Below are 24,618 nucleotides of genomic sequence, written 5' to 3' on the forward strand. Positions count from 1 at the left end.
AAATCAATTATTTTCAAACTGCAAAGTTAAAAATTTCAAAGACATTAAACTACACCATCTATAATGGCAATTGAAGAAGGATTCTGTGAGGCCAAATGTGAAGTGCAAGTTCCAACCCCTGAAAGGTAATAAACATTAAAGCTAGCTCTACCCTGAGGACTTCTAAAGCCTGAAGCTCCTCTCTTCACAGCGTGCAAAGATGCAGAGGGACAAAAACTAAAGACGAAGGTTCCAGTCTGGATGGTAAGTCCAGAAGGGTACTTCTAAATAAAGCTGAATCTCAACTCCCAAAGGCTCACGTCCTTGGATTAAGATAAAGGTAATGGAGCATAAGTCTGCCATGAAGATGGCACAGCCAGAAAGACGGCCAGAAACTCCAGTGGTTAGACTGAGGAGGAGGACTTCTTAATTATGAGATGACCATGCAAGTGTACAGTTTGAACTCACATTTCCTCTGTGATTCAAAAAAATACCTTGAGAATCTACGTTATTAAAGAAGTGGTGATTTTGTCGTGCCCTTCTTGAGACTGCTAGAGGCAAATGACCTCTAGTGCAGTGCCAGTGTAACCCCAGAGGCTTCCTACTGATAACTGTTCCCAGGAAACCAGTAGCTCACGGTTAAAAAGCACAAAACCCCAGAAAAGAAGGTTTCCTAAGGACAATCTGATAAATACCCACAAGGTTTTTCAGATACTGCAACTGGAAGATAAAAACATTTATAAACATGGGCAAAGAATAAGAAAGTTTAGATATGAGAAAATTAGAAACAAAGCATGAATTAACAGATAAGGCATAGCTGAAGGCAAAAACTGGTGATCTCAAAGCTATGTCTGAGGAAATTTTGAATGTAGTAGATCAGAAGCAGAAATGGGTATTATGAAAAAAACAGGGTAAGAGACGTGTAGAATGGTAAGACCTAACATTTCTGATCTGAGTTCAAGCAGGAATCAAAATGGGAAGAAGCATTATTCAAAGAGATTTTGACCAAACTCTTCCAGAAGTAGACTTGTCAGATACTTTTAAAAAGGGTGGGGGGTGGGGGGGGGGGCTGTTCTCCTTAGAACAGTGTGGTATAGTGTGAGTCAGCAGGGAAACCAATGGAACAGAAAGTCTGAAATGTGCATACAGAAATTTATTTGGTAAAGGTGGCACCTCAAGTAAGTAGCCTTGAGCTGGTGTTGCCCTTAGGAAAAAGAAAAATGGAGCCAACCTTGTGCCACATTACCTGAATACATTTGGAATTAATCATGAATTTGAGATCTAAATGTAAAATATAAAAACAGATGATGGTCCTGGAAAAATGGTGGCAACTGTGCCATAGTTTTTGTATTTCAGGGTCCCTACATAAAGCGACTACACTGAAAAACTCAAAAAGTCAGATATTTTCAAGAGTAGATGACAAGGAAGCCTATAGACCCCAAAATACAAGTGGAGACGAAAACAATGGACGGGGTACCTGGCTGGCTCAGTGGGTTAAAGCCTCTGCCTTCGGCTCAGGTCATGATCTCAGGGTCCTGGGATCGAGTCCCACATCGGGCTCTCTGCTCAGCAGGGAGCCTGCTTCCTCCTCTCTCTCTGCCTACTTGTGATCTCTGTCTGTCAAATAAATAAATAAATCTTTTTAAAAAAAACAAAAAACAAAACAAAAAAAAACAATGGACAGTGCTTGTAGGCTAGCAGAGTCTAGAAAGAAAACAGGAGCCCTGGAGCACCCGATAGGCCTGAGAATAGAAGAGGAGAACCCCAAGCAGCCGAAAGACACCAGAAAGCACCTGGGAGAAAGCAGGAGACTTTTTGCTACTCACGCAGCAGATGACCACAAAGTCGCTGTGGTAAGGACTGAACGGCCAGGGGAGGCTGAGCCCCATGAACTTCTGACACTCATTTGCCAGGTCTCCTTTCTGGGGCTCCCCAGGTAGAGCCCCATGGGGGGAGGGGGAACGGCTGGGTGTGGAAGACAGCTATGGCTGAGCAGGACAGGGAGAAGAGACAGAGGACCTGAAGGTTCAGATTAAAGTGGGGGAAGGTACTAGTGGCCAAAGAAGATAAGACAACTTGAATTTCAAAAAGGATTATAAATACAATTGAACAAAACCCATCAAACAGCTTTAAATTCAATGAATTTGTATTTTCACCTTCAAAGGATGACAGGGAAATAATTCATTATTTTGAAAATGGGTAAATAAAAACAAGCACTTTCATCCTATGTTATATGACTAAAACCACTGACTTGCCTGTTCATAAAAATATTCCAATTAACTACTGGAATAGAAAAAGCTGAATTAGAATACCATGAATGAATTAATGAAAGCACTGAATACCAACTGCTAGTTCTGTCAGGAAAAGAAAGGTGCTCCTTGCCTTCTGATGAAAGAACATGCCATCGCCTCCCACTTTACCAAGGGCTTGTGCCCAATCTGAACCAAGCCTGTGGATACCAGCTGCCAATATGCGGGAAACAGGAAAGAACATACTAAACAGCACTGTGAAGGTACTATCAGCACTATACAGACTATGGAAAACTCCAGGGCAAATGGAGGAAAGGCATGGAGGGGGAACCTGTAGACTATGATTTTAAGAGCTAGCAATTTTAAGAAGATGGGCAAAATTAAACTCCGGTGTCCAGGGATGCCCACTTGAGTGTTCAGCCCACAGAAATGCAAGAAAATACCTACTAGAAAGGTCAGGATAGGGGGCTATTATGGGGAGAAATGGGGCTTCTGGAGGGCTGGTCAAGTTCTAGTCTTTGAGGAGGGTGGGGATGGAATCCTAAAAACATTGTTTTTAGGGGTACTGGGTGGCTCAATCATTAAGCATCTGCCTTCAGTTTGGGTCATGCTCCCAACACCCGGGGATCGAGCCCCACTTCGGGCTCCCTCCTGCTCAGCTAGGAACCTGCTTCTCCCTCTGCCTGCCACTCCCACTGTGTGTGTGCTCTGTCAAATAAATATATTTTTTTAAAAAAAGACATTTGTGTGGTTTTCTGAATTTGTGTTTTACTTTTTAATAGAACTAAAAGAAAAATTTGAAAGCATACTTAAACACACAATGAATTCTTCTAACACTAGATGGAAAAACTTACTATGACTCAATATTCGGAGGCAATAAAAGAAAAGAAACATTTTGAAACATTCACATGGTGAAAACACCATACATAAAACCAAAACAGACTGGGAAGAAGTATTTGCAACTTGCACCACAGATAAAGGGCAATCTCCCTCGAATATAAAGAACTCTTAACCAGGAAAGGAAACACTAAGAATTTGGTAAAATGAATTTTATAAAAAGGAACCATGAAACCACATGATACTACAAGAGGGTATGTGGCAGGGTGATGGCATTAGAGAAGCCACCATCAGACAGGGATTTTCAATGGATGCTAAAGCCACACCGTTTCAAAGCATCCCCCTCTAGATGACTTCTCAATTACTAAGGGAAAATGGCCCTTTGCAATGGACGAGACTGGCGGGCAATACCTTGACCAAGCCGTCAACCTGCCATGACCTGCCTCCTGGTGGGGAGCTAGAGCACCCTGCAGCTGCAAAACTGTCCAACCGGAATCCAATAACAAGTATATGGACAAATCCAGAAGCTGATACATCCCACTGGCCAGGGCTCTTCAAAATTCCAAATAATAATGCAAAATGCCACACTACAAAGCTGCTTGGAAGTACTGTGCAGATGTAAGGGCTTTTGGATTACTGATACAGTGTGAGGAGAGGTGACCGAGCCACCTGTTGGAAAATCCTTAGGTGTCATGAAGACAAATCCTCCAGCCAAAACCTGAGGGCTTGATCCCCCCCCACACACAGACCTTCTGGAAGGTCTTCATCTTGGATTTCTCAATCCTCCCCTTCCTTCCACTGCCCCATGTTCAAAGGCTTCTGAACTGGATGCATTACTAATTTTTTTTTTTAAGATTTTATTTATTTATTTGACAGACAGAGATCATAAGTAGGCAGAGAAGCAGGCAAAGAGAGAAGAAGGGAAGCAGACTCCCCTGCCAAGCAGAAAGCCTGATGCAGGGCTCGATCCCAGGACCCTGGGATCATGACCTGAGGCGAAGGCAGAGGCTTTAACCCACTGAGCCACCCAGGCGCCCCTGGATGCATTACTTATAACGTAAGTGCTGGGATTCAGTGTTTAGTCACCGCCAAAGAGAACGAAGGACCACAATGTGAAACGCGAGGCAAGCCCACCACCTCCGCAGGCCTCTTACCGTTCAGGTTTCTGTTGTTCCCTGCTAGGGCTGCCTGCTTATCGGTTTCTGATTCTGCCTCATTTTCATCCATGTTGTAGTCGTCCTCTCCCCCCAGCTTTTGCTCGTGTCTTCCTGAAAAATGAGCACAGGCACAGCCAACACAACCCACATGACTCTCTCGATGCCGCAGGAACTCCAGAGCCCAGTCACAGCTTATCAGGTCTCTCGGCGACCTCTCAGAGAATGGTGGCGCTTGTGTGCCCGCTGCCAGTATGAAGAGCTGGTGCGAGTCCTCCGCTTCCGTACGCCCCCACCACTTCAACTCTGAGTCCCTATACACCCAGACCCTCAACACAGGGCTGTATTCTGGGCTGGAACTCGGAAAACTAGCTAATTAACCCCAAATCCCAGGGTTGTTTTTGTTTTTGCTTTTTTAAGCGGCCATCAACTCAAGGTTAAAGGAAGGTGCCCCGCTGTTGCTGGAAGCAGGTTTCTAGTTAGTGATGGCACCTCCTGAGAAGGGCCCCTGGCTCCAAGGAAGGAAATGGGAGTGGCTGCTGGGTGCCGAAGGCTTTTCCATCATCCCTACAGAATTAGACCTTTCATCACCGCAGTCAGCCCTGCAGAGGACCTCCACCAGGCTAGTTGATCAGGACCAAAGGCGTTCAAGAGGCATATTCATATATTTACATACACGTATAGGTAAGTAAGCACAATCTTTGAAACGCGTGTCTGGGAGACCTGGTTCTAGTTACATCTCCTGCACTCACAGCCTGAAGTGGAAGCAAAGGCCACGCCTTTGGGCCCTGCGGCTTTACTGTACAGATGTGATGGCAACTGCGGCCCCAGGATGATGCGTCTCCCGCAGGCTCTCAAACCAGTCTCCTCATGCTACCCTCTGTGGCCAGTCTGAAACCTGAGTGCCACTGAGTCAGCCACTCGAGCTTCCTCTTCTTTTTAATTCTTTAACTGAAACCTTGTGAAAACAGTCTTCAGAAAGAGAAACTCGAGCACAAATGAGATCTGGAATCGGTAATTTCCACAAATAAGCACATTCTCCCGTTCTTGTTAGTGACCTGTCCCAGGGTACAGGCATTGTCCATAAGTGTTCCTGGCTCGGCTGGAACAGCTTTTAGGGACATAAATACATCCCAGAATATTGTGTTGATCTCAGTTTTCCCACACTTTATCTTTAAAAGATACACACTGTATCTTTGAAAAAAAAGAAGTGCACCAAACCAGATGGGATTCATGGGTCACTTTGCTGCCAGGCTCAAATATGCCCGAAACCCCATCTACCCAGTCACCGCCCCCACCGCCCCCCCCCCGTCACGCCCCCCCCCCCAATTCCAGGCACTGGTGGTGACAACACGTGCGGATGCGGACCCAGGCGGGCCCGTGTTCCAGAGCGGGGGCCGCGTTCACTGGCGCCGAGCGCCCGCCTCACCGCCTCCCTCCGGAGACCGCCCGCAGCCCCCGCCGAGCCGCCGGGTTACTCGGGACACCTCCACCTGCCGCGAGCCGGCGCTCTTCCTCCCGCCTCCCGCCTGCTCGCCAGCGAACAAGAACCACCAAATCGCCGGCGGGGCCCTTCGCAGGGGCCCTGCCCGCGTCCGACCGAGAGCAGAGGAGCGGAGTCCGCTGACGACCCACAGAGCGGCGCACCCACCTTCCTCGGCCGCGTCCTGCTCCTCCTCCTCCTGCCCATCAGGGATGACCAGCTGCTCCCGCTCGAGGTCCTCCGCGTCCCGATTCTCCTGGCCGGCCAGCCTGGCCGCCGGCGCCCGTGCGGTCTGGCCCACCGCGCCAGCTCCCCCCGGGCCTCTGCCAGCCGCGGCTGCGTCCGCCTCCACAGCCTGCTCGCGGCCCGGCTCCGGCGGCAGCCCCAGGCTGTCCCTCGGAAGCTCCTCCTCACTGGCCACCTGGATCTCGTTGGTTTCCTCTGTGCAGGGAACAGTTAGCTGTGACCTCACCAGCATTTAGTTGAATTAAAATGAAAACAGAAACCCTCCCACCACTCAATTCCCAGGGCCTTCCCAAGGGCTGTGGGCCGGGAGCAACTGGGTGACTGGTTCTGTGGCGCGCAAAGACTGCGGCTTCTCCACACCTGAAGCTCAACTTCAGAACTGAGGAGAGAAGCGGTTTAGGAAGAAAATCTGGACAAGTTATTTGATTTCAGTGACAACCTGCGAGCCAAAGTTATCGGACCATCATATGTATCTGAGACAAGGCCCCCTGTTCCCACGCGGCTGCCCAAGCCTCAGGCATCTCCCCGTAATCCCGCAGTCCCAATGATGTCCTCGGGGAAGCACAGCCTGGACCGTCACCAAGAACAAGGCACTCGGTCTACAGGGATGACAGTAAGACAAGGAAAAGCCTGGCGGCCCCAATTCCAAACAACCGGAGAGACCTTCACCTGCCTCCAGCAGCCCAAACCCAGCTCACCGGCTGCCTCCCACAGGGACACTTTGCCGTGAGGCCATCTGCAAAGATGCTGGACTGCCACTATGTCTATCTTAGGGCTTAAATGTGCAATTACCAGGCTTCACTTACCTCTCTCACCTTGTCTCTTCAAATCCAAAGCCACCTCAGAACTGGGGGCTGGTGTCTGGGGCTCGCCGTTGCTGGGCACGATTCCTTTCACAGGCAGCACCTCTGCCTGGGGCAGGTCTGCGTCCTGCGGCCTGGGCTGAAGCTCGCTGGGGGCTCGGAGCTAAAACAGGAGCGCACGACAACCGGGGGCTCCGTGACTTTAAACCTCACAACAACCCCATGCAAGGCAATGGACATCCTTCTGACAAAACACTCAAACCCCAAGAAAGGCCTGATCTACCCTAGTTGTGCCACATACTACCTGGCATAAATGCAAAAGGTCAAAGGTTAAGATCTCCCAGAAAGTACTTTCAGGAACAGATTAACAAGCAGGTTTCTAGCAGTCTGAGCAACAAGGACAAGGATGACCTGAACGCTATAAACAAACCAGACCAGGCTGACTTCCGCAGAACACTGGCCTGACAAGAGCAAAACACATTCTTCAAGGGCACATGGAACATTCCCCAGGCCAGAGGCTAGGCCATGAAACAAGCCTCAACAAATCTGAAATGACTGGAGAACATACTCTGTATGATGATAATCACGATGGACTGAAATTATCAATGACAATAAAATTTGAGAAACTCACAAACATGTGGGAATTAGGCAACATGTTCCTAAATTAAACCAATGGGTCAAAGGAATCACTAGGCATAAAAAGAGTATCTTGAAAAAAATTAAAACAAATACATGACATACCAAACTTATGGGAGGCTGTTAAAGCAGTGCTTAGGGGGAAATGTGCAGGTCTATATCAAGCAGATGGTAAATCAGTAACCTAATCTTCCACCATAAGACACTGGAAAAAGAAGAGCAAACAGAACCTAACGCAAAGAAGGAAATAATAAAGGTTGGAGCAGGAATTCATGAAAAACAGAACAGAAAAACAGAGAACATGAATGAAATCAAAGTTAGTTCTTCAAAAAGTTGAACAAAATTGACAAACTTTTAGCTGGATTAACCAAAAAAAGAGAGAAAACTCAAATTACTAAAATAAAAAATAAAATGGGACAACACTACTAACCTTACGCAAATAAAAATATTAAAAAGGAACACCACGAATAACTATGTCAGCTTTGAAGACTTAGAGGACAGTAACCAAGTTCCAAGAACAATACAAACTACCAAAACTGACTCAAGAAACAGAAAATGTGAGGGCGCCTGAGTGGCTCAGTCGGTTGCGTCTGACTCTTGGTTTCAGCTCAGGTCATGATCTCATGGGCCGTGAGATCGAGCCCCACATTCTCTCCCACTGACCCTCCACCCCGTCCCTTTCTCTCAAATTTCTTTAAAAATAGAAAATGTGTAAAGACTTGTTACATAATAAGAGAATGAATTAGTAATTTTAAAACTTCCCCCAAAGAAAAGCCCAAGCCCAGATGACTTCACAAGTGAACCTCACCAAGCATTTACAGACCAGTCAATACCAGATCTTCAAAAACTCTTCCCCCAAAAAAACCAAAAACAAACAAACAAAAACCACCAAAAACAAAACAAAACAAAACAAAAAACCACCCAAACCCTGAAAGGAATATGCCCCAACTCATTCTATGAGTCCAATATTAATAGATACCAAAACCAAAAACACTACAAGAAAACCAGTATCTCTTAGGAATATAAACACTAAAATCCTTATCAAAATACTAGCAAACCAAATCCAGCAACATATAAAAAGATTATATACCATGACCAGGAGGGATAAACAACCATGAACACAAGATGAAACATTTAAAAATCTGTGTAACAGTGTATCAGTAGCATAACAGACAAAAAAACCCACATGATCATCTCAATAAACTGAGAAAAAGAATTTGACAAAATCCAAGGCCTCCCGATAAAAACACTCAACAATTAAGATGAAAAGGGAAGGGGTGCCTGGGTGGTTCAGTGGATTAAGTGTCCAACTTTCGGTTTGGGCTCCAGGCTCCGGTCATGATCCCAGGGTCAGGAGGTGGGAATTCCGCTTCAGGCTCTGAGCTCAGAGGGGAGTCTGCTAGGGATTCTGTCTCTCCCTCTCCCTCCTACCTCTCTCCTGTGCGCTCTAAAATAAATCTTTAAAACAAGAAACAGAAGGGGACTTCCTCCACTTGATAAAGTCTATCCATGAAAACACACAGCTAACATCAAGCATAACGGTAAAAACGGAATGTTTTCCCTCCATGATCAAGAACAAGGATATCTGTTTTTCCACTTCTGTTAACACTGAATGGAGGTTCCAGCCAGTGCAATTAGGAAACAAAGGCATCCAGAGTGGGAAGGAAAAATGTAAAACTGCCTCTGCTTTGATGACATAATACTGTATATAGAAAATTCAAAGAAATCAGATACCAAAAAATACTATTAGAATAAAGTTCAGTAAGGTTGCAATATACCAGATCAAAATAAACAAATGAATTCTATTTCTACAGAACTAGCAATGAATATGAAAATAAAACAATTCCATTTGTAATAGCATAAAAAATAAATTGAACAAAGAAGTACAAGACTTCTGTAAACTATAACACATTGTTTGAGAGATTTTTAAAGGACTTAAATGAGTGGAAGGACGTCCCACATTCATAGAACAGTAGACTTAATGTTGCTAAGATGGCAATACTTTCCAAACTGATCAACAGACTCAATATAATTTCAGTCAAAATCTCACCTGGTTTTGTTGAAGAAACTGACAAGCAGATCCTAAAACTCATATGGAAATTCAGCTGGCACAGAATAACCAAAATAGTCCTTTAAAAGAACAACATTGGGGGTACCTGGGAGGCTCAGTCAGCGAAGCACCTGCCTTCTGCTCAGGCAGTGATCTTGGAGTCCCTGGATCGAGCCCCACATCAGGCTCCCTGCTCAGTGCAGAGCCTGCGTCTCCCTCTCCCTCTGCTCCTACTCCCACTTGTGCTCTCTCTCACTCAAATTAAATAAATCGATAAATTAATTAAATTAAATTAAATACAATGTTGGAGGGGTGCATGGGTGGCACAGAGTTGGCTCCGTGCTCGGTGGGGTGTCTGATGGAGATTCTCTCTCTCTACTCTTCCCACTGTCCCTTCCCTAAGAGAAATAAATATTTTTAAGAAATTAAAATTTAAAAAAGGAGGCACCTGGGTGGCTCAGTCAGTTAAGTGTCTGCCTTCGGGTCAGATCACTATCTCAGGGTCCTAGGAACAAGCCCAGCTCTCAGCTCAGTGGAGAGCCTGCTCTTCCCTCTCCCTCCGCTGCTCCCCCATTTTTGTTCATAAAATCTTTAAACATTGGAGGAGTCATACCCCCTGAATTCAAAGCTTACTACAAAGCCACAGTAATCAAGGCTGCACATATGGTACCAAAATAAGTGACAAACAGACCAATGGAATAGAACTGAGAATCTGCAATAAACCCTCATAGTTACAGTAAACTGATTTTTGACAAGGATCTCATGACAGTTCCATGGAAAAAATAAGTTTTGTGGGTTTTTTCCCCCCAAAAAGTGCCAAGAGACAACTGGATATCCATAAGCAAAACAGTGAAGTTGGACCCCTACTTCACACCAGATACAAAAAATTAACTCAAAATGGGCCTTAGGACTAAATCTAAGAGGTAAAAATTATAAAACTCTTAATATTTTCAAGACGTTGGATTAGGCAAAGCGGTTTAAATTACAACACCAAAGGAACACACAACAGAATAAATAAACTGGACTTCATCAAAATTTAAAACTTTCATATTCCAATGAACACCATGAAGAAAGTAAAAAAAGAAAACCTCACAGAATCGGAAAAAATACTTGCAAATCATAGCTAATATTTTCATATATATGAATATATAAAGAATTCCAACTCAAATTTAAAATAACTCAATCTAAAAATGGGCAAAGTGTACAGACATTTCTCCAAAAAGATACAAATGGCCAATAAAGCAGAAGAAAAGATGCTCAATGTTAGTTATCGTGGAAATGCAAACCCAAACCACACTGACCCAGGGCCCCACACCCACGAGCATGGCTACAATGATAAAGACAGGTAAGAGCTGGCCAGGATGTGGAGAAACGAGACCCCTCAAACTGCTGGTCAAAATATAAAAGAGTGTGATTGGTTTTTGAAAACGGTCTGGCAGTTTGTCATGAAACATCGAGTTACCATATGACTCGGCAACTCCACTCCTAGGTATACACCTAAGGGAAATGAAAACTTACCTCCATACAAAAATGTCTACACACATGTTCATAGCAGCATTATTCATAATCTGCCTAAAACTAGAAATAACCTGAATTCCTATCAACTGACAAATGAATCAACAAAACGTGGCCTCTGCACACAATACTGTCCAGCACAAACAGGAGTGAAGCAGTCACACATGTGAACCCACGGGCGAACCTGGAAAGCTGTACACTAAGTGAAATGATCCAGACACACACAGTCACACGGCTATGATTCTACCGACAGGAGATGTCCAGCTACACAAATCGATGGAGAAAGAAAGCAGATTAATTGGTTCTCTAGGACTGAGTGAGGAGAGCAAACGGTTATGGGGTTTATTTGGGGGAACAAGAATGTTCTAAAATGGACTGTGATGATGGCTGCACAATTTTGTGAATAAACGAAAAACCAACGAATTGTAACTATATGTGGGTGAATGGAATGGTCTGTGAAGTGTCTCTCAATAACGCTGCTGTATCTACAGCCAACAAACATGCAGGTTTCCCAAAGGCCTCGAGCAGCCACGTCATGGGCCGAGAGGCACGTGCCCGGCCACCAGGGGCGCTCAGCAGCCACAACCCTGCCCCGCTGGTGCAGGGACCACAGTACTGAAGCCTCTCCCAGGGGGGCTGCAGACTTCCGCTGAAGCAACCCCGGTGACGCTCTGAGCCAAAGGACAGAGCCCGGATGCCCTTCAGAGTGTCACGTCCTGGGAATAGCTGGCGTGTCTCAGGGAACCAAACCCACAGTGGAGAGCAGAGATAAGTGCCAATCCGTCTGCAGACAAGGGAACAGGATGCCTGAGGAGAGGTGAGGAACGCCTTCTGGAATCCTGGGCAGAAAAACTACCCGAATTACCTGCTGGTTTTGGTCCTTTTTCTCACTCGGGTCTCTGGAAGCAGCGGCCTCCTTCCCCTTCCTCGTGACTTCTTCTATCCGCTCCTCACACTGCTCCTTCGCCTCCTTCATCTGACTGATGCACTGGCTCCTCCGGGGGGAGAAAGCAAAGGGAAAGACAAAGATTTAGGGATGGGTCTACACCGCAAGTCTCCCCTGCCATGCACGTGCAATCCACCGCATCAGACACAGCTCCTCTTCCTCCTGGGTCCCGCTCTCCACCTCGAGAGGGCACATAAGGCATGTGGTTTCAGTACTAAATGGCAAGAAAACTGGAGTTGGCTGAAACTACAAATTTGTCACACTGTTCTAAAACAGGTGAACTTCATTGGTTAGGAAAAAATAATTCTTACGGACACCTGGGTGGCTCAGTCGGTTAAGCGTCTGCCTTCGGCTCAGGTCATGATCCCAGAGTCCTGGGATCGAGCCCCATGTCAGGCTCCCTGCTCAGCGTGAAGTCTGCTTCTCCTTCTCCCTCTGTGCTCGCATGCACGCTCTCTCTCTCTCTCCCTCCCTCTCAAATAAAATATTTTAAGAAGTTTTTAAAATACAAACTGTGGTATAATCAGAGATAGCTATATGGTCTTTTCCCCTCTGAGCTAGGTCTCTGAGCTATTAGCACAAAGCTCCTAAAGCCCTTGGAATTTCCTGACTTATAGGAGGGTCTTCTGTCAGTCAAATGAGCCCCCTGGATCACACCCGAGTTTGTGATAATGTGCCAGCTCACAGAGCCTGACAATGGGGGCGGTCGGCCAGGGGGATCACCCCCATGATTAATAGGCCTGGAACTTTCAGCCATACCACCTCCCTCCAGGGAACAGGGAAAGTAGAGCTGGAGTTCAATTATGTGGCCGACGATTTAATCAATCGTGCCTATGTAGTAAAACCTCAGGAAAAATCTCTGGGTGAAAGGCTTGACAAGCTTCTCAGTCGGTGAACACCACGTACTAGAAAGGTGGCACCCCAACGCCACCAGGAAAAGAGCTATTTCTCCTACAATGGCCTTAAAACCAAGACTCCACCATGTGTTCCTGAGATACAGCCCTTCTAATGAGCCTCTCGTCGTGAGCACAGCCCTGGGCAGAGTTCTGTCAGCCATCCTAGAGAAAAACCAGCCCTGAGGGGTTCGGGAAGCACTGAACTTGTAGCTAGGAGACAGAGTATAGGTGCCTCGGGGACACGCAGACCTTGTGGGTGTCATGTGAAGAGGGAAGAGTCTTGTGGGACTAAAGCCTGTGTGGTTTGTGCTAACACTAGACAGTGTCAAAATCCAGCTGGACTTCCACTTCCGGGAAGATGTATTTAAAACAAACAGAAGAGGATTGAATTGGTAGGAGAGAAGGCAGACTGGCCAGGGCTTTGGGTCTACAGAACACCCCAGTGGTGACACCGGAGAGCGCGTGGGAAGAAGCCTGTGTTTCGGCCCCCACTGATGGGAATGTGTCCTCTCCCCTTGGGGTGGTAGCCAAGCAAGTCAGCGATGAGTCAGGGCTTCTCCCAACAACCAGAGGTTTCAACTGAAAACCACCATCACCCCAAGCACCAAGAAGATCTCAAATGAGTGAAGAGAGACCACCAACAGATTCCAACGCTGACATGACAGAGAAGTTACAATGATCTGACAAACATTTCCAAACAGGCACCAGAGAAATGTTTCGGTGAGCAATTCGAAGATGCTTGAAACAAATGAAAGACTAAATGTCTCAGCAAAGAAACAGAAGATGTAAGGAAGAACCACATGGAAATTTCCAAACTGAAAAATGCAATAACCAAAATTAAAGAACTTAAGGAATGAATGCAAGTAGCAGAATGGAGGCAAGAATCCATGAACTGTGAGAGAGAACAACAGACATGACCCAATCATAGTAACAGAAAACAGACTGGGGAGAAAAAGAAAAAGAAAACAATCCCACTGGGAGATCTGCACAACTATGACAGAGATATAACATCCCTGTCCTGCGTTCCAGAAAGGAGGAGACTTTCCCAGTGGGGCCCACTTAACTAGTCACTTGTACAACCATGCCCAAAATACTACTCCTCTTAGCTCATCTCCAGGACCACAGGATACCTCTGCCTCACCCAGACCACTCTGAGCTCCTCATGTCCTCTTTCTCTTCTAGAACAAGTCGTAGCTACCCTTCTCTACTCCCCACTAGGTAGGATTCCATTCTAAGTGACCTTCCCTAAGAAGTCTGTTTTTGGGTAATAGAGAAGAATTCACGAAAATAACCGTGTAAGAACAGTATCTGAAGGCACTTTCAGAAAGTCGGTAAGTTGGCTGATCAGGTTTGGCTGGGAGAAACAGGAAGGGCAAATGATACCAATCTGCTCCTTCCATAAACTGAAGTCTCATGTAGGTAGCCCAGCACCAGGATGGCCGTTCTGAATCATCAGGGATACAGCACGATCCTAGCACGGGTTCATGATCCTAGCACGGGTTTCCAGCCTCATGATCCAAGATGGCTACAGTGGCCCAGCCATCTTGCACGAGTCCCAAGCAACAGGAAGGAATGAGGGGAGAGGTAAACAAGATGGGATCTGGTGGACCATCCTCAATTTCAGAAGACTTCCTACAGTCCTGTGCTTCCACTTCCTTCCCGCACTGGCCAGAACTTGGTCACCAGGCCATACTTCACTGCAAGGAGGGTTTGGAAATGCAGGAATTACATCGTGGGAGAAAATCATGGATCCGGAGAAGCCATGGCCAGTCTTTGCCACAGGCAGTTTTAAAAATATTTTGAGCCACAAAATATTAGTAATTGCAAACTCTCCCAAGTTGAGAAGATATCCAAAATAGACTGTTCTGTTAGCTTAGATTAGAATGGAAGACACCAATCTTACAAGACAGAATTTAGGCTTGGTTTAGTATGCCTACAGCTGGGAACCTATAGAAATAGTCATCAATGTCTGTATACAACACAGGTTAGTACACGCAGAGCTCTTTACCCTGCAGCCGATGGGGCCTAGAAACAACCACACCTCAGCAGCAACAAACACACCTAGTATCCAGATCTTGGCTTCTTTTTTTTTCTTAAGGTTTTATTTATTTATTTATTTTAAAGAGAGAGAGAGAGAGAGAGAGAGCATGAGATCAGGGAGAGTCAGAAGGAGCAGCAGACTCCCTGCTGAACAAGGACCCTGATGCGGGACTTGATCCTGGGACTCCAGGATCATGACCTGAGCCAAAGGCAGTCGCCCAACCAACTGAGCCACCCAGGTGCCCAGAACTTGGCTTCTTAATACCACTCTCCAATTTAGAGAGAGAGAGAGAGAAATGGCTGATTGAGGGGGCATCCAACTGGGTCCCTCCCAGTACAGAGGGAGAGATAACAGAGTAACTTTATGATGAAGAAACCAGATAAACACTACCTCAGTAAGGGAATCAAGATTATCATCAACAGGGACAAGCCGTATGGATAGTATGGACCCTTGATACCAAGTAATGAAAGTGGTACTTGACCTCTGTGGCCTTCCTCCTAGAAATGTGTTGCCCCAGTTTAACCATGAAAAAAACACCAGATAAATCCCAACTGCAACAAACTATAAGAAAACATACTGACCAGCACTCCTTAAAACTAACAAGATCATAAAAAAGTAAGTCTGAGAAACGCTCACAGCCAAGAGGACTCTAAGAAAACGTGAACACACGGACTGTGGGAACGGACGGACCGTGGGAACGGACGGACTGTCCGGGAAGAGAAAAAGTACATTAGGGGGAAACCGAGGAAACACAGACAAAGTATGAACTTTAGTTAAGGATGGATCCACACTGGTCCATTAACTGAGCCAAATAAACCCCATCAGTGGAAAGCGTTAACAACACGGAAACCGGGTCTGCAGTACACAGGAGCTCTTGTAATACTTCTGCAAACCTGAAACTGCTCCAAAATTTAAGCTTCATTTTAAAAAAATAAAAATAAAAAAAAGAACAGAACTGAAGGATGCCCAGGCAGTATCAGAAAATTGTTACTGGAGCCCATCACCTGGCTCAGGCTGAGCCCCCTTTTAGCTAAGATATTCTGAGGCATCACTGGAGCTTTCAGCCTAGAGTTTAAGAGCATCCTGTGTGTCAGGGTTGTAGAGTAATTGAGAGAATTACCCATTTGTAGAAATAAGGAAGTTGGGAAGTGACCTGAATGTGGGCCGCTGACCAGGGTCAGAGAGAGAGAGATAAGGCTGAAAGCAGAAGCTAGACCTGAGGTTTCCTGGCTCTATGCCATGCTCTTTCTAGGGCCCAAGCTGCCTCTTCTGGGTCACGGGCCCTTCAGAGCCAGCTGTACGCACACTCAGCCCACAGCTCTTATAATGTGACCTACGGTGCAAAGGAGTCCGTGGGTCCCCAAGAACCACATGCAGAGAAGGGCATCAGGGGTTGCAGACAGAGCAGAAGACAGACTTCCAGACTTTGGACAGCTTACAGATCAAGAGAAGACTTGCTGAAAAATTCACTTAAATAAAACTGTCACAAACAGGCAACTCGCAGGTGATAGACTAGTACGCAGTAGTTCAAACGCACAGAACAAGAACAGAGACCGTCTAAATCCCGAACATACTAAACATGCCAGTTCACTGTTAGCTGACAGCATCCCAGACACTCGGGACCAGCCAACGAACAGGGGCACAGCCATTCCTGAACCTTCAGAAACCTACAAATGGGAAATACGTACTGTTTTCACCTGCTCTCAGCCCTGCCAAAACCAAGGACAAAGATCCTTGCTCTCCCAGCCTTGCGGGTGGAGGCCAGCTTCCCCCATTCCAGCTCCACAGCGGTAAGGGAACAGCCTCAGAATGAAGCTCAAACACCGGGACGCAGGCCGTGGGGATGGTGACAGTGTGACGTCCCGAAGGCCTCAGGTGAGTTTCCGCTTCCATGCACGTGCCAACCGTTCAGCCACCAACTAGAGCGAAAATGCAGACACGCGGGACCTGCCGCCAGGGTGATCATGGCTGGTGCGATGGATGCGCGGGTCGTACGCCACACAGGAGTCTACGCAGGCGGGGGGCCTGATCGTCTAGGACGCAATCTCAGGGCAGTGCTGGGTCTCGTCCAGTAATGGCTCTGGCAAACTATTTCCTCGTGGCATGGAAATGAGAAGACAAGCAGTTCACATGAGAAGCCAACCCTACGTGCTCTGGGGAGGAAGCCTGCAAGGCAGTGTGTGACCAAGACCGACAAGAACGTGACCGCTTAGTGACATCTGCCACAGGGAGCGAGGAGTGGGGACGCCGATTCGGAAGAATGAACACTAACTTGTGCATCAGGAAGGCGGCCTCACTGTCCTGTCCGCTCTTCCAGTCCCAGCATTGCCGGTAGAAAAGGTTCAGGCCCGAAAGGGTGTTTCCAGAGCGGCTGTGCAGGTGACCTTCCGCTGTCCCACCAACAGAATGCACAACTTCGCAGATATTGCTAACAAGAGATCTGCACCCTTCATCAGGTCAAAAAAGGTCTCTAACCCAAAGACAGCTTCCAACACTCCATGAACATCATCCCCAGGAAACACACCGTATCTGGGATAACATTTTGGGCACGACCACTGCAATACGGACGTCAGCCAAAAAGCGTTTCAAATTAGCCATCAACCTCCTAAGAGAAAAAGGGTGAGTCCAGCAGGCCTGGCCACCTTCCCTGTCTGCTCCGACATGGGGAGCAGAGCCACCCTCCCGTCGCTGGGCCTGGCTGCTGCTGATTTCCAGTGAGGTCGGCTCCTTCTGAGTCAACATACATCAAGTGAGGGCATTAACGGCTTATCCTATTTCAAAGAATGGAAGGGAAGTGCGTTTGAATGTTTCTTCTAAGGATGAATAATACAAAGACTGGGCCGTCTTCACTTCTGTCTGAGTGCTAGTGATCGTTGATGACTGGCCCAGCTCAGGGGTCCTCAACTGAAGACCACCGTGTTCAAAGCCAGGGAAAACCCCGTTATGAGGTCTGCCCTGTGCACTGCAGAATGGTGACCGCAGGCCTCCGGACACTGCCAAAGGTCTCCTGGGAGCAAAATCGCTGACCAAAATTGAGAACCTCTGGCCTGGCTGAAGAAGGTTCCATATGCATATTTTCTAATTACGTTACCCTTCTACTGACGTTAGTGCATGTCCTCTGCATGCTTATATATTTAGGGCTTCCTGGCTTTAGTAGTATTTTGTTTTAAAGTGATCAGGATGCTACCACAGTGAGTGGACAATCTTTTGGAAGGACCTGAGAATCCCAGTGAGGGCAGTGCGGTGAGGAAACTTATTCAGAGGGCAACTTGGCAATTTATGACACTGAACCTACAGATGAGTCCTTTTTAGAAGGAAATAATTCAAAATAATTATCTTTTTTAAAAGGTATACACATTGCTATCAGGCTAGTCAGAATAATCAAAAACTTAGAATTAACCAAAATACCCAAACACGGACATCATGAGGTAAATTCTGTGCCTCCATAATACTAACCAGCCATTTTTAGTGATGCCACATTTTGGAGCAAGTAAGGACTTCTATTTATAAATAACACAAGCAAGTGGAAAACAATGATTTAAAACTGTTACCAGTGACTGCAATTATATGAAAAATCTATATGACCTTGGACACAAACTAGGGAGAAGTCAGCCAACAGGAAAGAGGACGGGGCTCATAGGTGGCTGTTTGCCTCCGAATCCCAGACCCCCCTGTGCCTGAGTTACGCTGCTCTTATTGGGGAAAACAATACAGAGACTAGGGCTTACTCTCCACTCCCTACAACTGGTTTTTACTATCTTACTATAGGGTTTAGCTAACCTTTTGGAAATTTATTGTTTTGTTTTGGTCATAAAAATCCTCCCAAAGGTAAACGTGTAGGGTTTTTGTACACAACTGAAGTTCTCATCCGCTTAAAACAGACGGGCCTGACGGTCGGCTGGGGTGGGGCGGCCGCGAGAGGAGCACGGTCGCGAGTCACGTACACCTGAATGCGCTGAAGGCCAGATCCTAAATGTTCTCACCACACAGGCACAACGATCATGTTTAATGAGCTTGATCTGGGACATTTCACAACGTCAAGGCATATCAAAACTCCATGCTTTATACCTTAAATACAGACAATGATTATCTGTCAATCATACTTCAATAAAGCTGAAAAATAAAAGTGCTCCCTTCTGGCTGCAGAAATTTAAAGAGACACTAGGAGTCTCACAGAAACAGAATGTCCACATGCCAACGCCCAGAGATAAATCCCGGATCTGATGCCAAAGACACTTTTCAGTCTAGGAGTGGACGAAGGGCGCATCCGAGCACTTCCCGAAGACATTTTTAAAGGCTTTCCGTTACTGACAGCACACCTGCCCTGTAAAACTTCTGGGAACTTTACAAGTATGTCGACAGGCCATTTCCTGCTCTGGACGCTGCCCTCCAGCGTATTCTGAATCAGGAGCCGCCTGCTGGTCCTCTTCCAGAGCTTTCTGAAGCTCAGCTCACACTTACATGAGGAAGGGCGCGGGGCCTCCTGCAGAACTCGGACGTGCAGTGCACACCCACCCCCTCACACCCACGAAGCTCCCCCACCCCCTGGGGGCCACACTTACAGGTCGTAGGAGAACTTCCGCTCCAGGTTGGTCTGGTTCCTCTGGAACTGGAGCACGTCCTGCTGCAGCCGGCCATAGTTCTTCTGCAGGGCCTTTAACTGGTCTGAGGCCAGAGGACCACCCAGGAGCCGGTAGGTCACCAGCGTGGCCGTCACACAACAGCAGATGTGTCACAACACAGTGGACAAGGACGCGCAGGAGAGTACAGAAGGGAGGAGAGAGGGAAGAGAACGTTCCAGAACCGTGGAGGAGCCTTGGAAATCCACAACCCAACCGGAATCTTACCCTCTCTCTAATCGCTTTTGACCTTTGACCTTTAAAATGCATTAGGAGGTTCTGTTCAGCTATTTCCTAGACATCCTAAACCCTGAGCTGTCCCATAAGGTGACCCATGCCACTGTGTCCCCTGGTCCCCAGAAGACTTCCTCTTCAGCCTGTGAAACGTGGATTTCAACATCTGCTCAGGTAAGCAGCCGCTCAGGGCAGAACCCCATCCTTGGGCCCAGGCTGCCGGCCGGCTGCCCCCCTGCTTACCTCCTGTCACTCACCACCACCAGCCATTCCCCAGGCCTGTGCTCATTTAATCCCCACCCCCCAGCTGGGAAGCAGCATGCTTTCCTTGAGGAGACTCATCAGCCCTGCTGCCCTGACCTCTTGGCTCCTAAAAGTCTTGCAGAAAACAGCAGCCGCTGACCAAGGGCCAGGGGAGAAAGAAGAGCTGCCACAGAGGGGACAGCAAAGTGGCCAGAAGGCTGCAACCAGGGCCTGGGACACAGCCCTAGACACACACCCACATCCCCGGGGTCTGTCCCCATGACTCTAAACCTACAGGGCTTCCTGGGGGAAAATGAAACGAAAGTGAAGGATTCAGTGAAATGCCAAAGACACAGTAACAAGCCTCCATCTCATGAGCAGTTCTAGGAGATGCTCCAAGACTTAAAACTGGAGGGCTGTAAAATTGCTCAGAGAGGCTGGAGGCTGAGGCAGGGGACTGACCTCAACGGGTTGGCAGGCACTTCCTGCAGGACAGGGTCTGGTCATGGCTGCGGAGATCTAGGGGATGGGGCATTTGTCCAAACACAGAGCTCTGCACTAGAAAGGGTACACTTTACTGGGTGTAAATTACACCTCAATAAACTGCGTATTTAAAAAAAAAATTCCCATAATCAAATCAAGTATGGGGCAAGGGACTACTGCTCAGCAACAGAAGGAATAACCTACTGACATCCATGACGTGGATCATTCTCAAAAGGCCAGACGAGAAAGGGGAGCACTGCAAAGCCCCCAGCAGTCCAGGGACCCACATAACTTTGTAAAACCCTGAATGTCCCCTACTCATATTCTTAGAACCCACTGTGGGACGAGAACCCTAGACCAGCATGGTCCAACAGAACTACAAGGCAAGCCACGTGGGTAATCTTTCTAGCAACCATATATTTTTTTAAGATTTTATTTATTTATTTGACAGAGATCACAGGTAGGCAGAGAGACAGGCAGAGAGAGAGGAGGAAGCAGGCTCCCCGTAGAGCAGAGAGCCTGATGCGGGGCTCGATCCCAGGACCCGGGGCATGACCTGAGCCGAAGGCAGAGGCTTTTAACCCTCTGAGCCACCCAGGCGCCCCATAGCAACCACATTTTTAAGAACCAAACCAGATGTATTATCACTTTTAATAACATATTTGACTGAACTCGACAGCTATGCAACATTATCTTGCCAACAAGTAGTGAATACAAAAAAACTACGAATGAGATATTTTATGTTCTCTCTTTCATACTACGTTTCTGAAATCTGGTGTGTACCAGTTAGAGCACATCTCAATCCAGACATTAAATCTGCACTGGGAATGCTTCATCTGAATTTAGGTTTTACCAAATGCACAGTTAAAAAGTATACTAACATATTAAGCTGTAAATACTTAGTTCTCCCAATAACAGAGTCGACTCAGAGTTCCAGTCTTTAACTTAAATCACTGAAAATCACACAAAAATTGAAAATCCAGTTCCATCCCACTAGCCACACTTCAGGGTTCACTGGCCACAGGGCTCATGGCCACCACTCTGGACAGTGCAGCTCTAAAGAGACCTACCTGCCCAGAGGCTGAAGTGAGGCTTGGGGCAGGGGTGGGCATAGGAGCTTCTTACCCACGGTAAAGGTCGGCCCCATGGGACCCAGCTCTCCTTTCCCCAGGCCCCAGGACCACCCAGGGCCTGCCGAGCTGCCCAGTCACAGCCAGTGGGGGAGCCAACCAGAGAGGGGTTCACCCCAGGACTGCCCTTGCTACCGCTGCTTCCTAGGGCCCAACGGAAACCAGACCCGGCTACCAAACTCAATCAGGGCAGCAAAGAAATGGAATTAAATTGGTCTGGATAACTGTTAGTTTTCATAAAAGAAATCTGAATTCAGGGTTACCCATTTAAAAGAAATCCTAAAATCCTATATACACCACACATACTATATTTGTGTGTGTGTGTACAGATGTATATATCTATATATAGATAGATACACATACAGATCACCTATCATTCATATACATATGTGATCTGTTCTGGTATACTTCCTAACCTACCAAAAAGTGAGCATCTGAATTCTGTACCTAATACCTTATAATGTGTTCATCAACATTTTTAAAAGGAAAAAGCTGTTTAAGAAACTGTTTGGCAAAAAGAATCCAATAAAAACTAGTCATTTACTCATGATCCCACCCATCATTAGATTAGAATAAAAGCCACTAGAAAAGGATGAGAGGAAAGGCGGGCTTTTCCTAAAAGGCCCAACATCTGGTATAAAGGAGGGGAATGGAACTCACCTTGCAGGGTTCTGATGAGCTTCTCTCCTGTGGTGATATTATGCACTAAAACCGCCTGCAAAAGAGAAACACAGAATGAAATGCGCCCCAACCTAACAGCTTAGAAGAGCCTGGATAAGATGTTCTCATTGGGAAAAGGGAGCAGCGATGCTCGTCCCCCACCAGATGTTGGGAGGGACGGGCAGAGCTCTCCTGCTGAGCTCCCCCGATGGGATGCTGCTGCACCCACACGGGCGCTGGAAAAGGAGCTTCCCTGGTGAGAGGTCTGCCGTCCCAACAAGAACCTGTAACCCTAGAGGGCTAAACGGAGCCTCTGGCTGTTTGGCCCTGAGATGCATTTCCTCCATGGAAGCTGCAGCAGCAACTCGGGACCTCTTGGGGGGTGGGGGTGGAGGTTGCTGGGGGGCAATCCCGTCCTGAGCCACAGGTGTGACTACACCCTGAGGAGGGAACAGAGAAGAGGAAGAGCTTCTTACAGCTGGGGTGGGGGACAGAGAGTGGGGACACGGGCTCACACGAAGTGACAGCAAGCTGGGGAGGCCAAAAACAGAGGAGGAAGGACAACACAGGACTCAGGGAACTGAGAAAACAGAGGGGAAGGTGAGGAAAGGGCGTGTGGCGTGTGCGTCAGGAGCAGCCTCTGAGCCCGTGGCCACGGTCACCAGGTGCCCTTCTGAGCTCTGCAGTCTGCTCACTCACTGCTCTCCCCAGGCTCTGAGGCGAGCAGCATATTAGCCCATTTTAGAGGGCAGGAAACTGAGGCACAGACTGCTTAAGAGACTTTCTTCACAGCCAACAGGCAAAGCCAAGCACCGGCAGGCCCGATCCAGAAAGCAAGCTGGTGCTTGTTACGTGCCGAATTAGGACACCAGGCTAGCAGGCTGCACCCTGTGCCAAAGCCAACAGAAGCCTGAAAGAGAGGTGACCGGAATCTTCCGTATGAGAGCGCACACACGGGTGCGGCTCTGTACACACAGGGAAATGTCATGAGCAACAAAGCCTGCAAAACACACACCCAGGCCACGCGGCCCACAGCTTGGGGACACGTTTCCTGTGCAACGGAGGACAATGTCAACCGTGCCACCTCCCACGTCTGTGCCTCCGGCTTCCTCCCGGACCTCTGTCCAGCCCTGACCCTTCCCTTGGCCCGGACAGAGGGAAGGCCCAACGCAACGTGGCCAAACAAACTGTGTTTATTTGGGGAGATCAGAGGACTCGGAACATTTCCTGGCACACCAGGAAGGAAGTCACAGCGATGGTATCCTATCGCTGGGAGAGATTATCAAGAGGGGCGTCTGCAGATACCCTTGTGGGCGGGGGAGAGAGGAGAACCCTGGGACGGGGACGCACGCAGCAGCGAGTCCGACAGCCCCCGCAGGGAGGCTTGCTGCACTCCGGGGAGCTTGCTGCACTCTGGGAGGCGTGCCCAAGTTCAGCACACACACAAAAGACCACAGGATCCAGCAGCTCCCGCTGAGCCGCAAGAACTCAGAGCAGAATCTTGAAGAGATGTGTGCGCTGGAATGTTCACAGCAGCACTACTCAGGACAGCCCCAAGTGAGGAGCCACCATCCTCTCGGCCAGTGACCGGAGGAAGGAAACACAGCAGCTACAGTCAGTGGGTATCATGCAGCCTTTCAGGAAAACGTCTGCCATGTGCTGGTCCACACGTGAACCTCAAGCACACTCTGCAGAGCCAAGTAAGCCAGTCATGGGAGGATGGATACGCTCTGATTCCACTCCTGTGTATATTCATATAAGTATACATATTCCACATAAATATATATATTCCACATAAATCTATATAAATACGTGTGTGTGTGTGTGTGTGCATACTTTTTTTTTTAGAGCACACACAAGCAGGGGCAGCAGGGTGAGGGGGAGGAGCAGATGGAGAGAAACTCAAGCTCCACGTCCAGGATGGAGCCCGACACAGGGCTCGATCTCATGACCCGAGTCATAACCAGGAGCTGGATGCTTAGCCAACTGAGCTACCCAGTTGCCCCCAGGAAACTCTCAATTGTTCCTTCTCCACTCACTCCCCTTGGCCCAACTCCAAAAAACCCACACTGGAGTCTGTACCTGAGGGTCGAGGAAGCATCTGAGGAAATGCCTGTCTCCCATGCGACTCTTTTTTTTTTTTTTTTTTTTTTAAAGATTTTATTTATTTATTTGACAGAGAGAGATCACAAGTAGGCAGAGGCAGGCAAAGAAAGAGAGAGGAGGAAGCAGGCTCCCCGCTGAGCAGAGAGCCCGATGCGGGACTCGATCCCAGGACCCTGAGATCATGACCTGAGCCGAAGGCAGCGGCTCAACCCACTGAGCCACCCAGGTGCCCCAACGACTCTTATCTTCCAAAGAAAAGATATTTTCGTTGTCTTCCCGCACCTACTTACTTATGCATGGAAAAGTAC

The 24,618-nt window shown here is 47.6% G+C and overlaps 1 protein-coding gene across 3 annotated transcripts in view; it reads right to left on the reverse strand.

The window, feature by feature from the left end:
* GOLM1 (golgi membrane protein 1) overlaps window positions 1-24,618 on the reverse strand; it is a 58,322-nt gene that overhangs the window by 4,086 nt on the left and 29,618 nt on the right. For 2 of the 3 annotated variants that reach the window (XM_004774110.3, XM_045086086.1), the window contains exons 4-9: window positions 22,205-22,259; window positions 19,398-19,500; window positions 11,818-11,947; window positions 6,755-6,914; window positions 5,871-6,143; window positions 4,220-4,333 (exon numbers count right to left, since the gene is read on the reverse strand). In XM_004774110.3, the coding sequence (XP_004774167.2) occupies window positions 4,220-4,333; window positions 5,871-6,143; window positions 6,755-6,914; window positions 11,818-11,947; window positions 19,398-19,500; window positions 22,205-22,259 (835 nt within the window). The remainder of the gene's footprint in view (window positions 1-4,219; window positions 4,334-5,870; window positions 6,144-6,754; window positions 6,915-11,817; window positions 11,948-19,397; window positions 19,501-22,204; window positions 22,260-24,618) is intronic. The other variant, XM_013046623.2, reaches the window with a different exon arrangement.

Source organism: Mustela putorius, unplaced genomic scaffold, assembly GCF_011764305.1.
Source record: "Mustela putorius furo isolate JIRA1106 unplaced genomic scaffold, ASM1176430v1.1 tig00000876_pilon_pilon_pilon, whole genome shotgun sequence".
Lineage (NCBI taxonomy): Eukaryota > Metazoa > Chordata > Mammalia > Carnivora > Mustelidae > Mustela > Mustela putorius.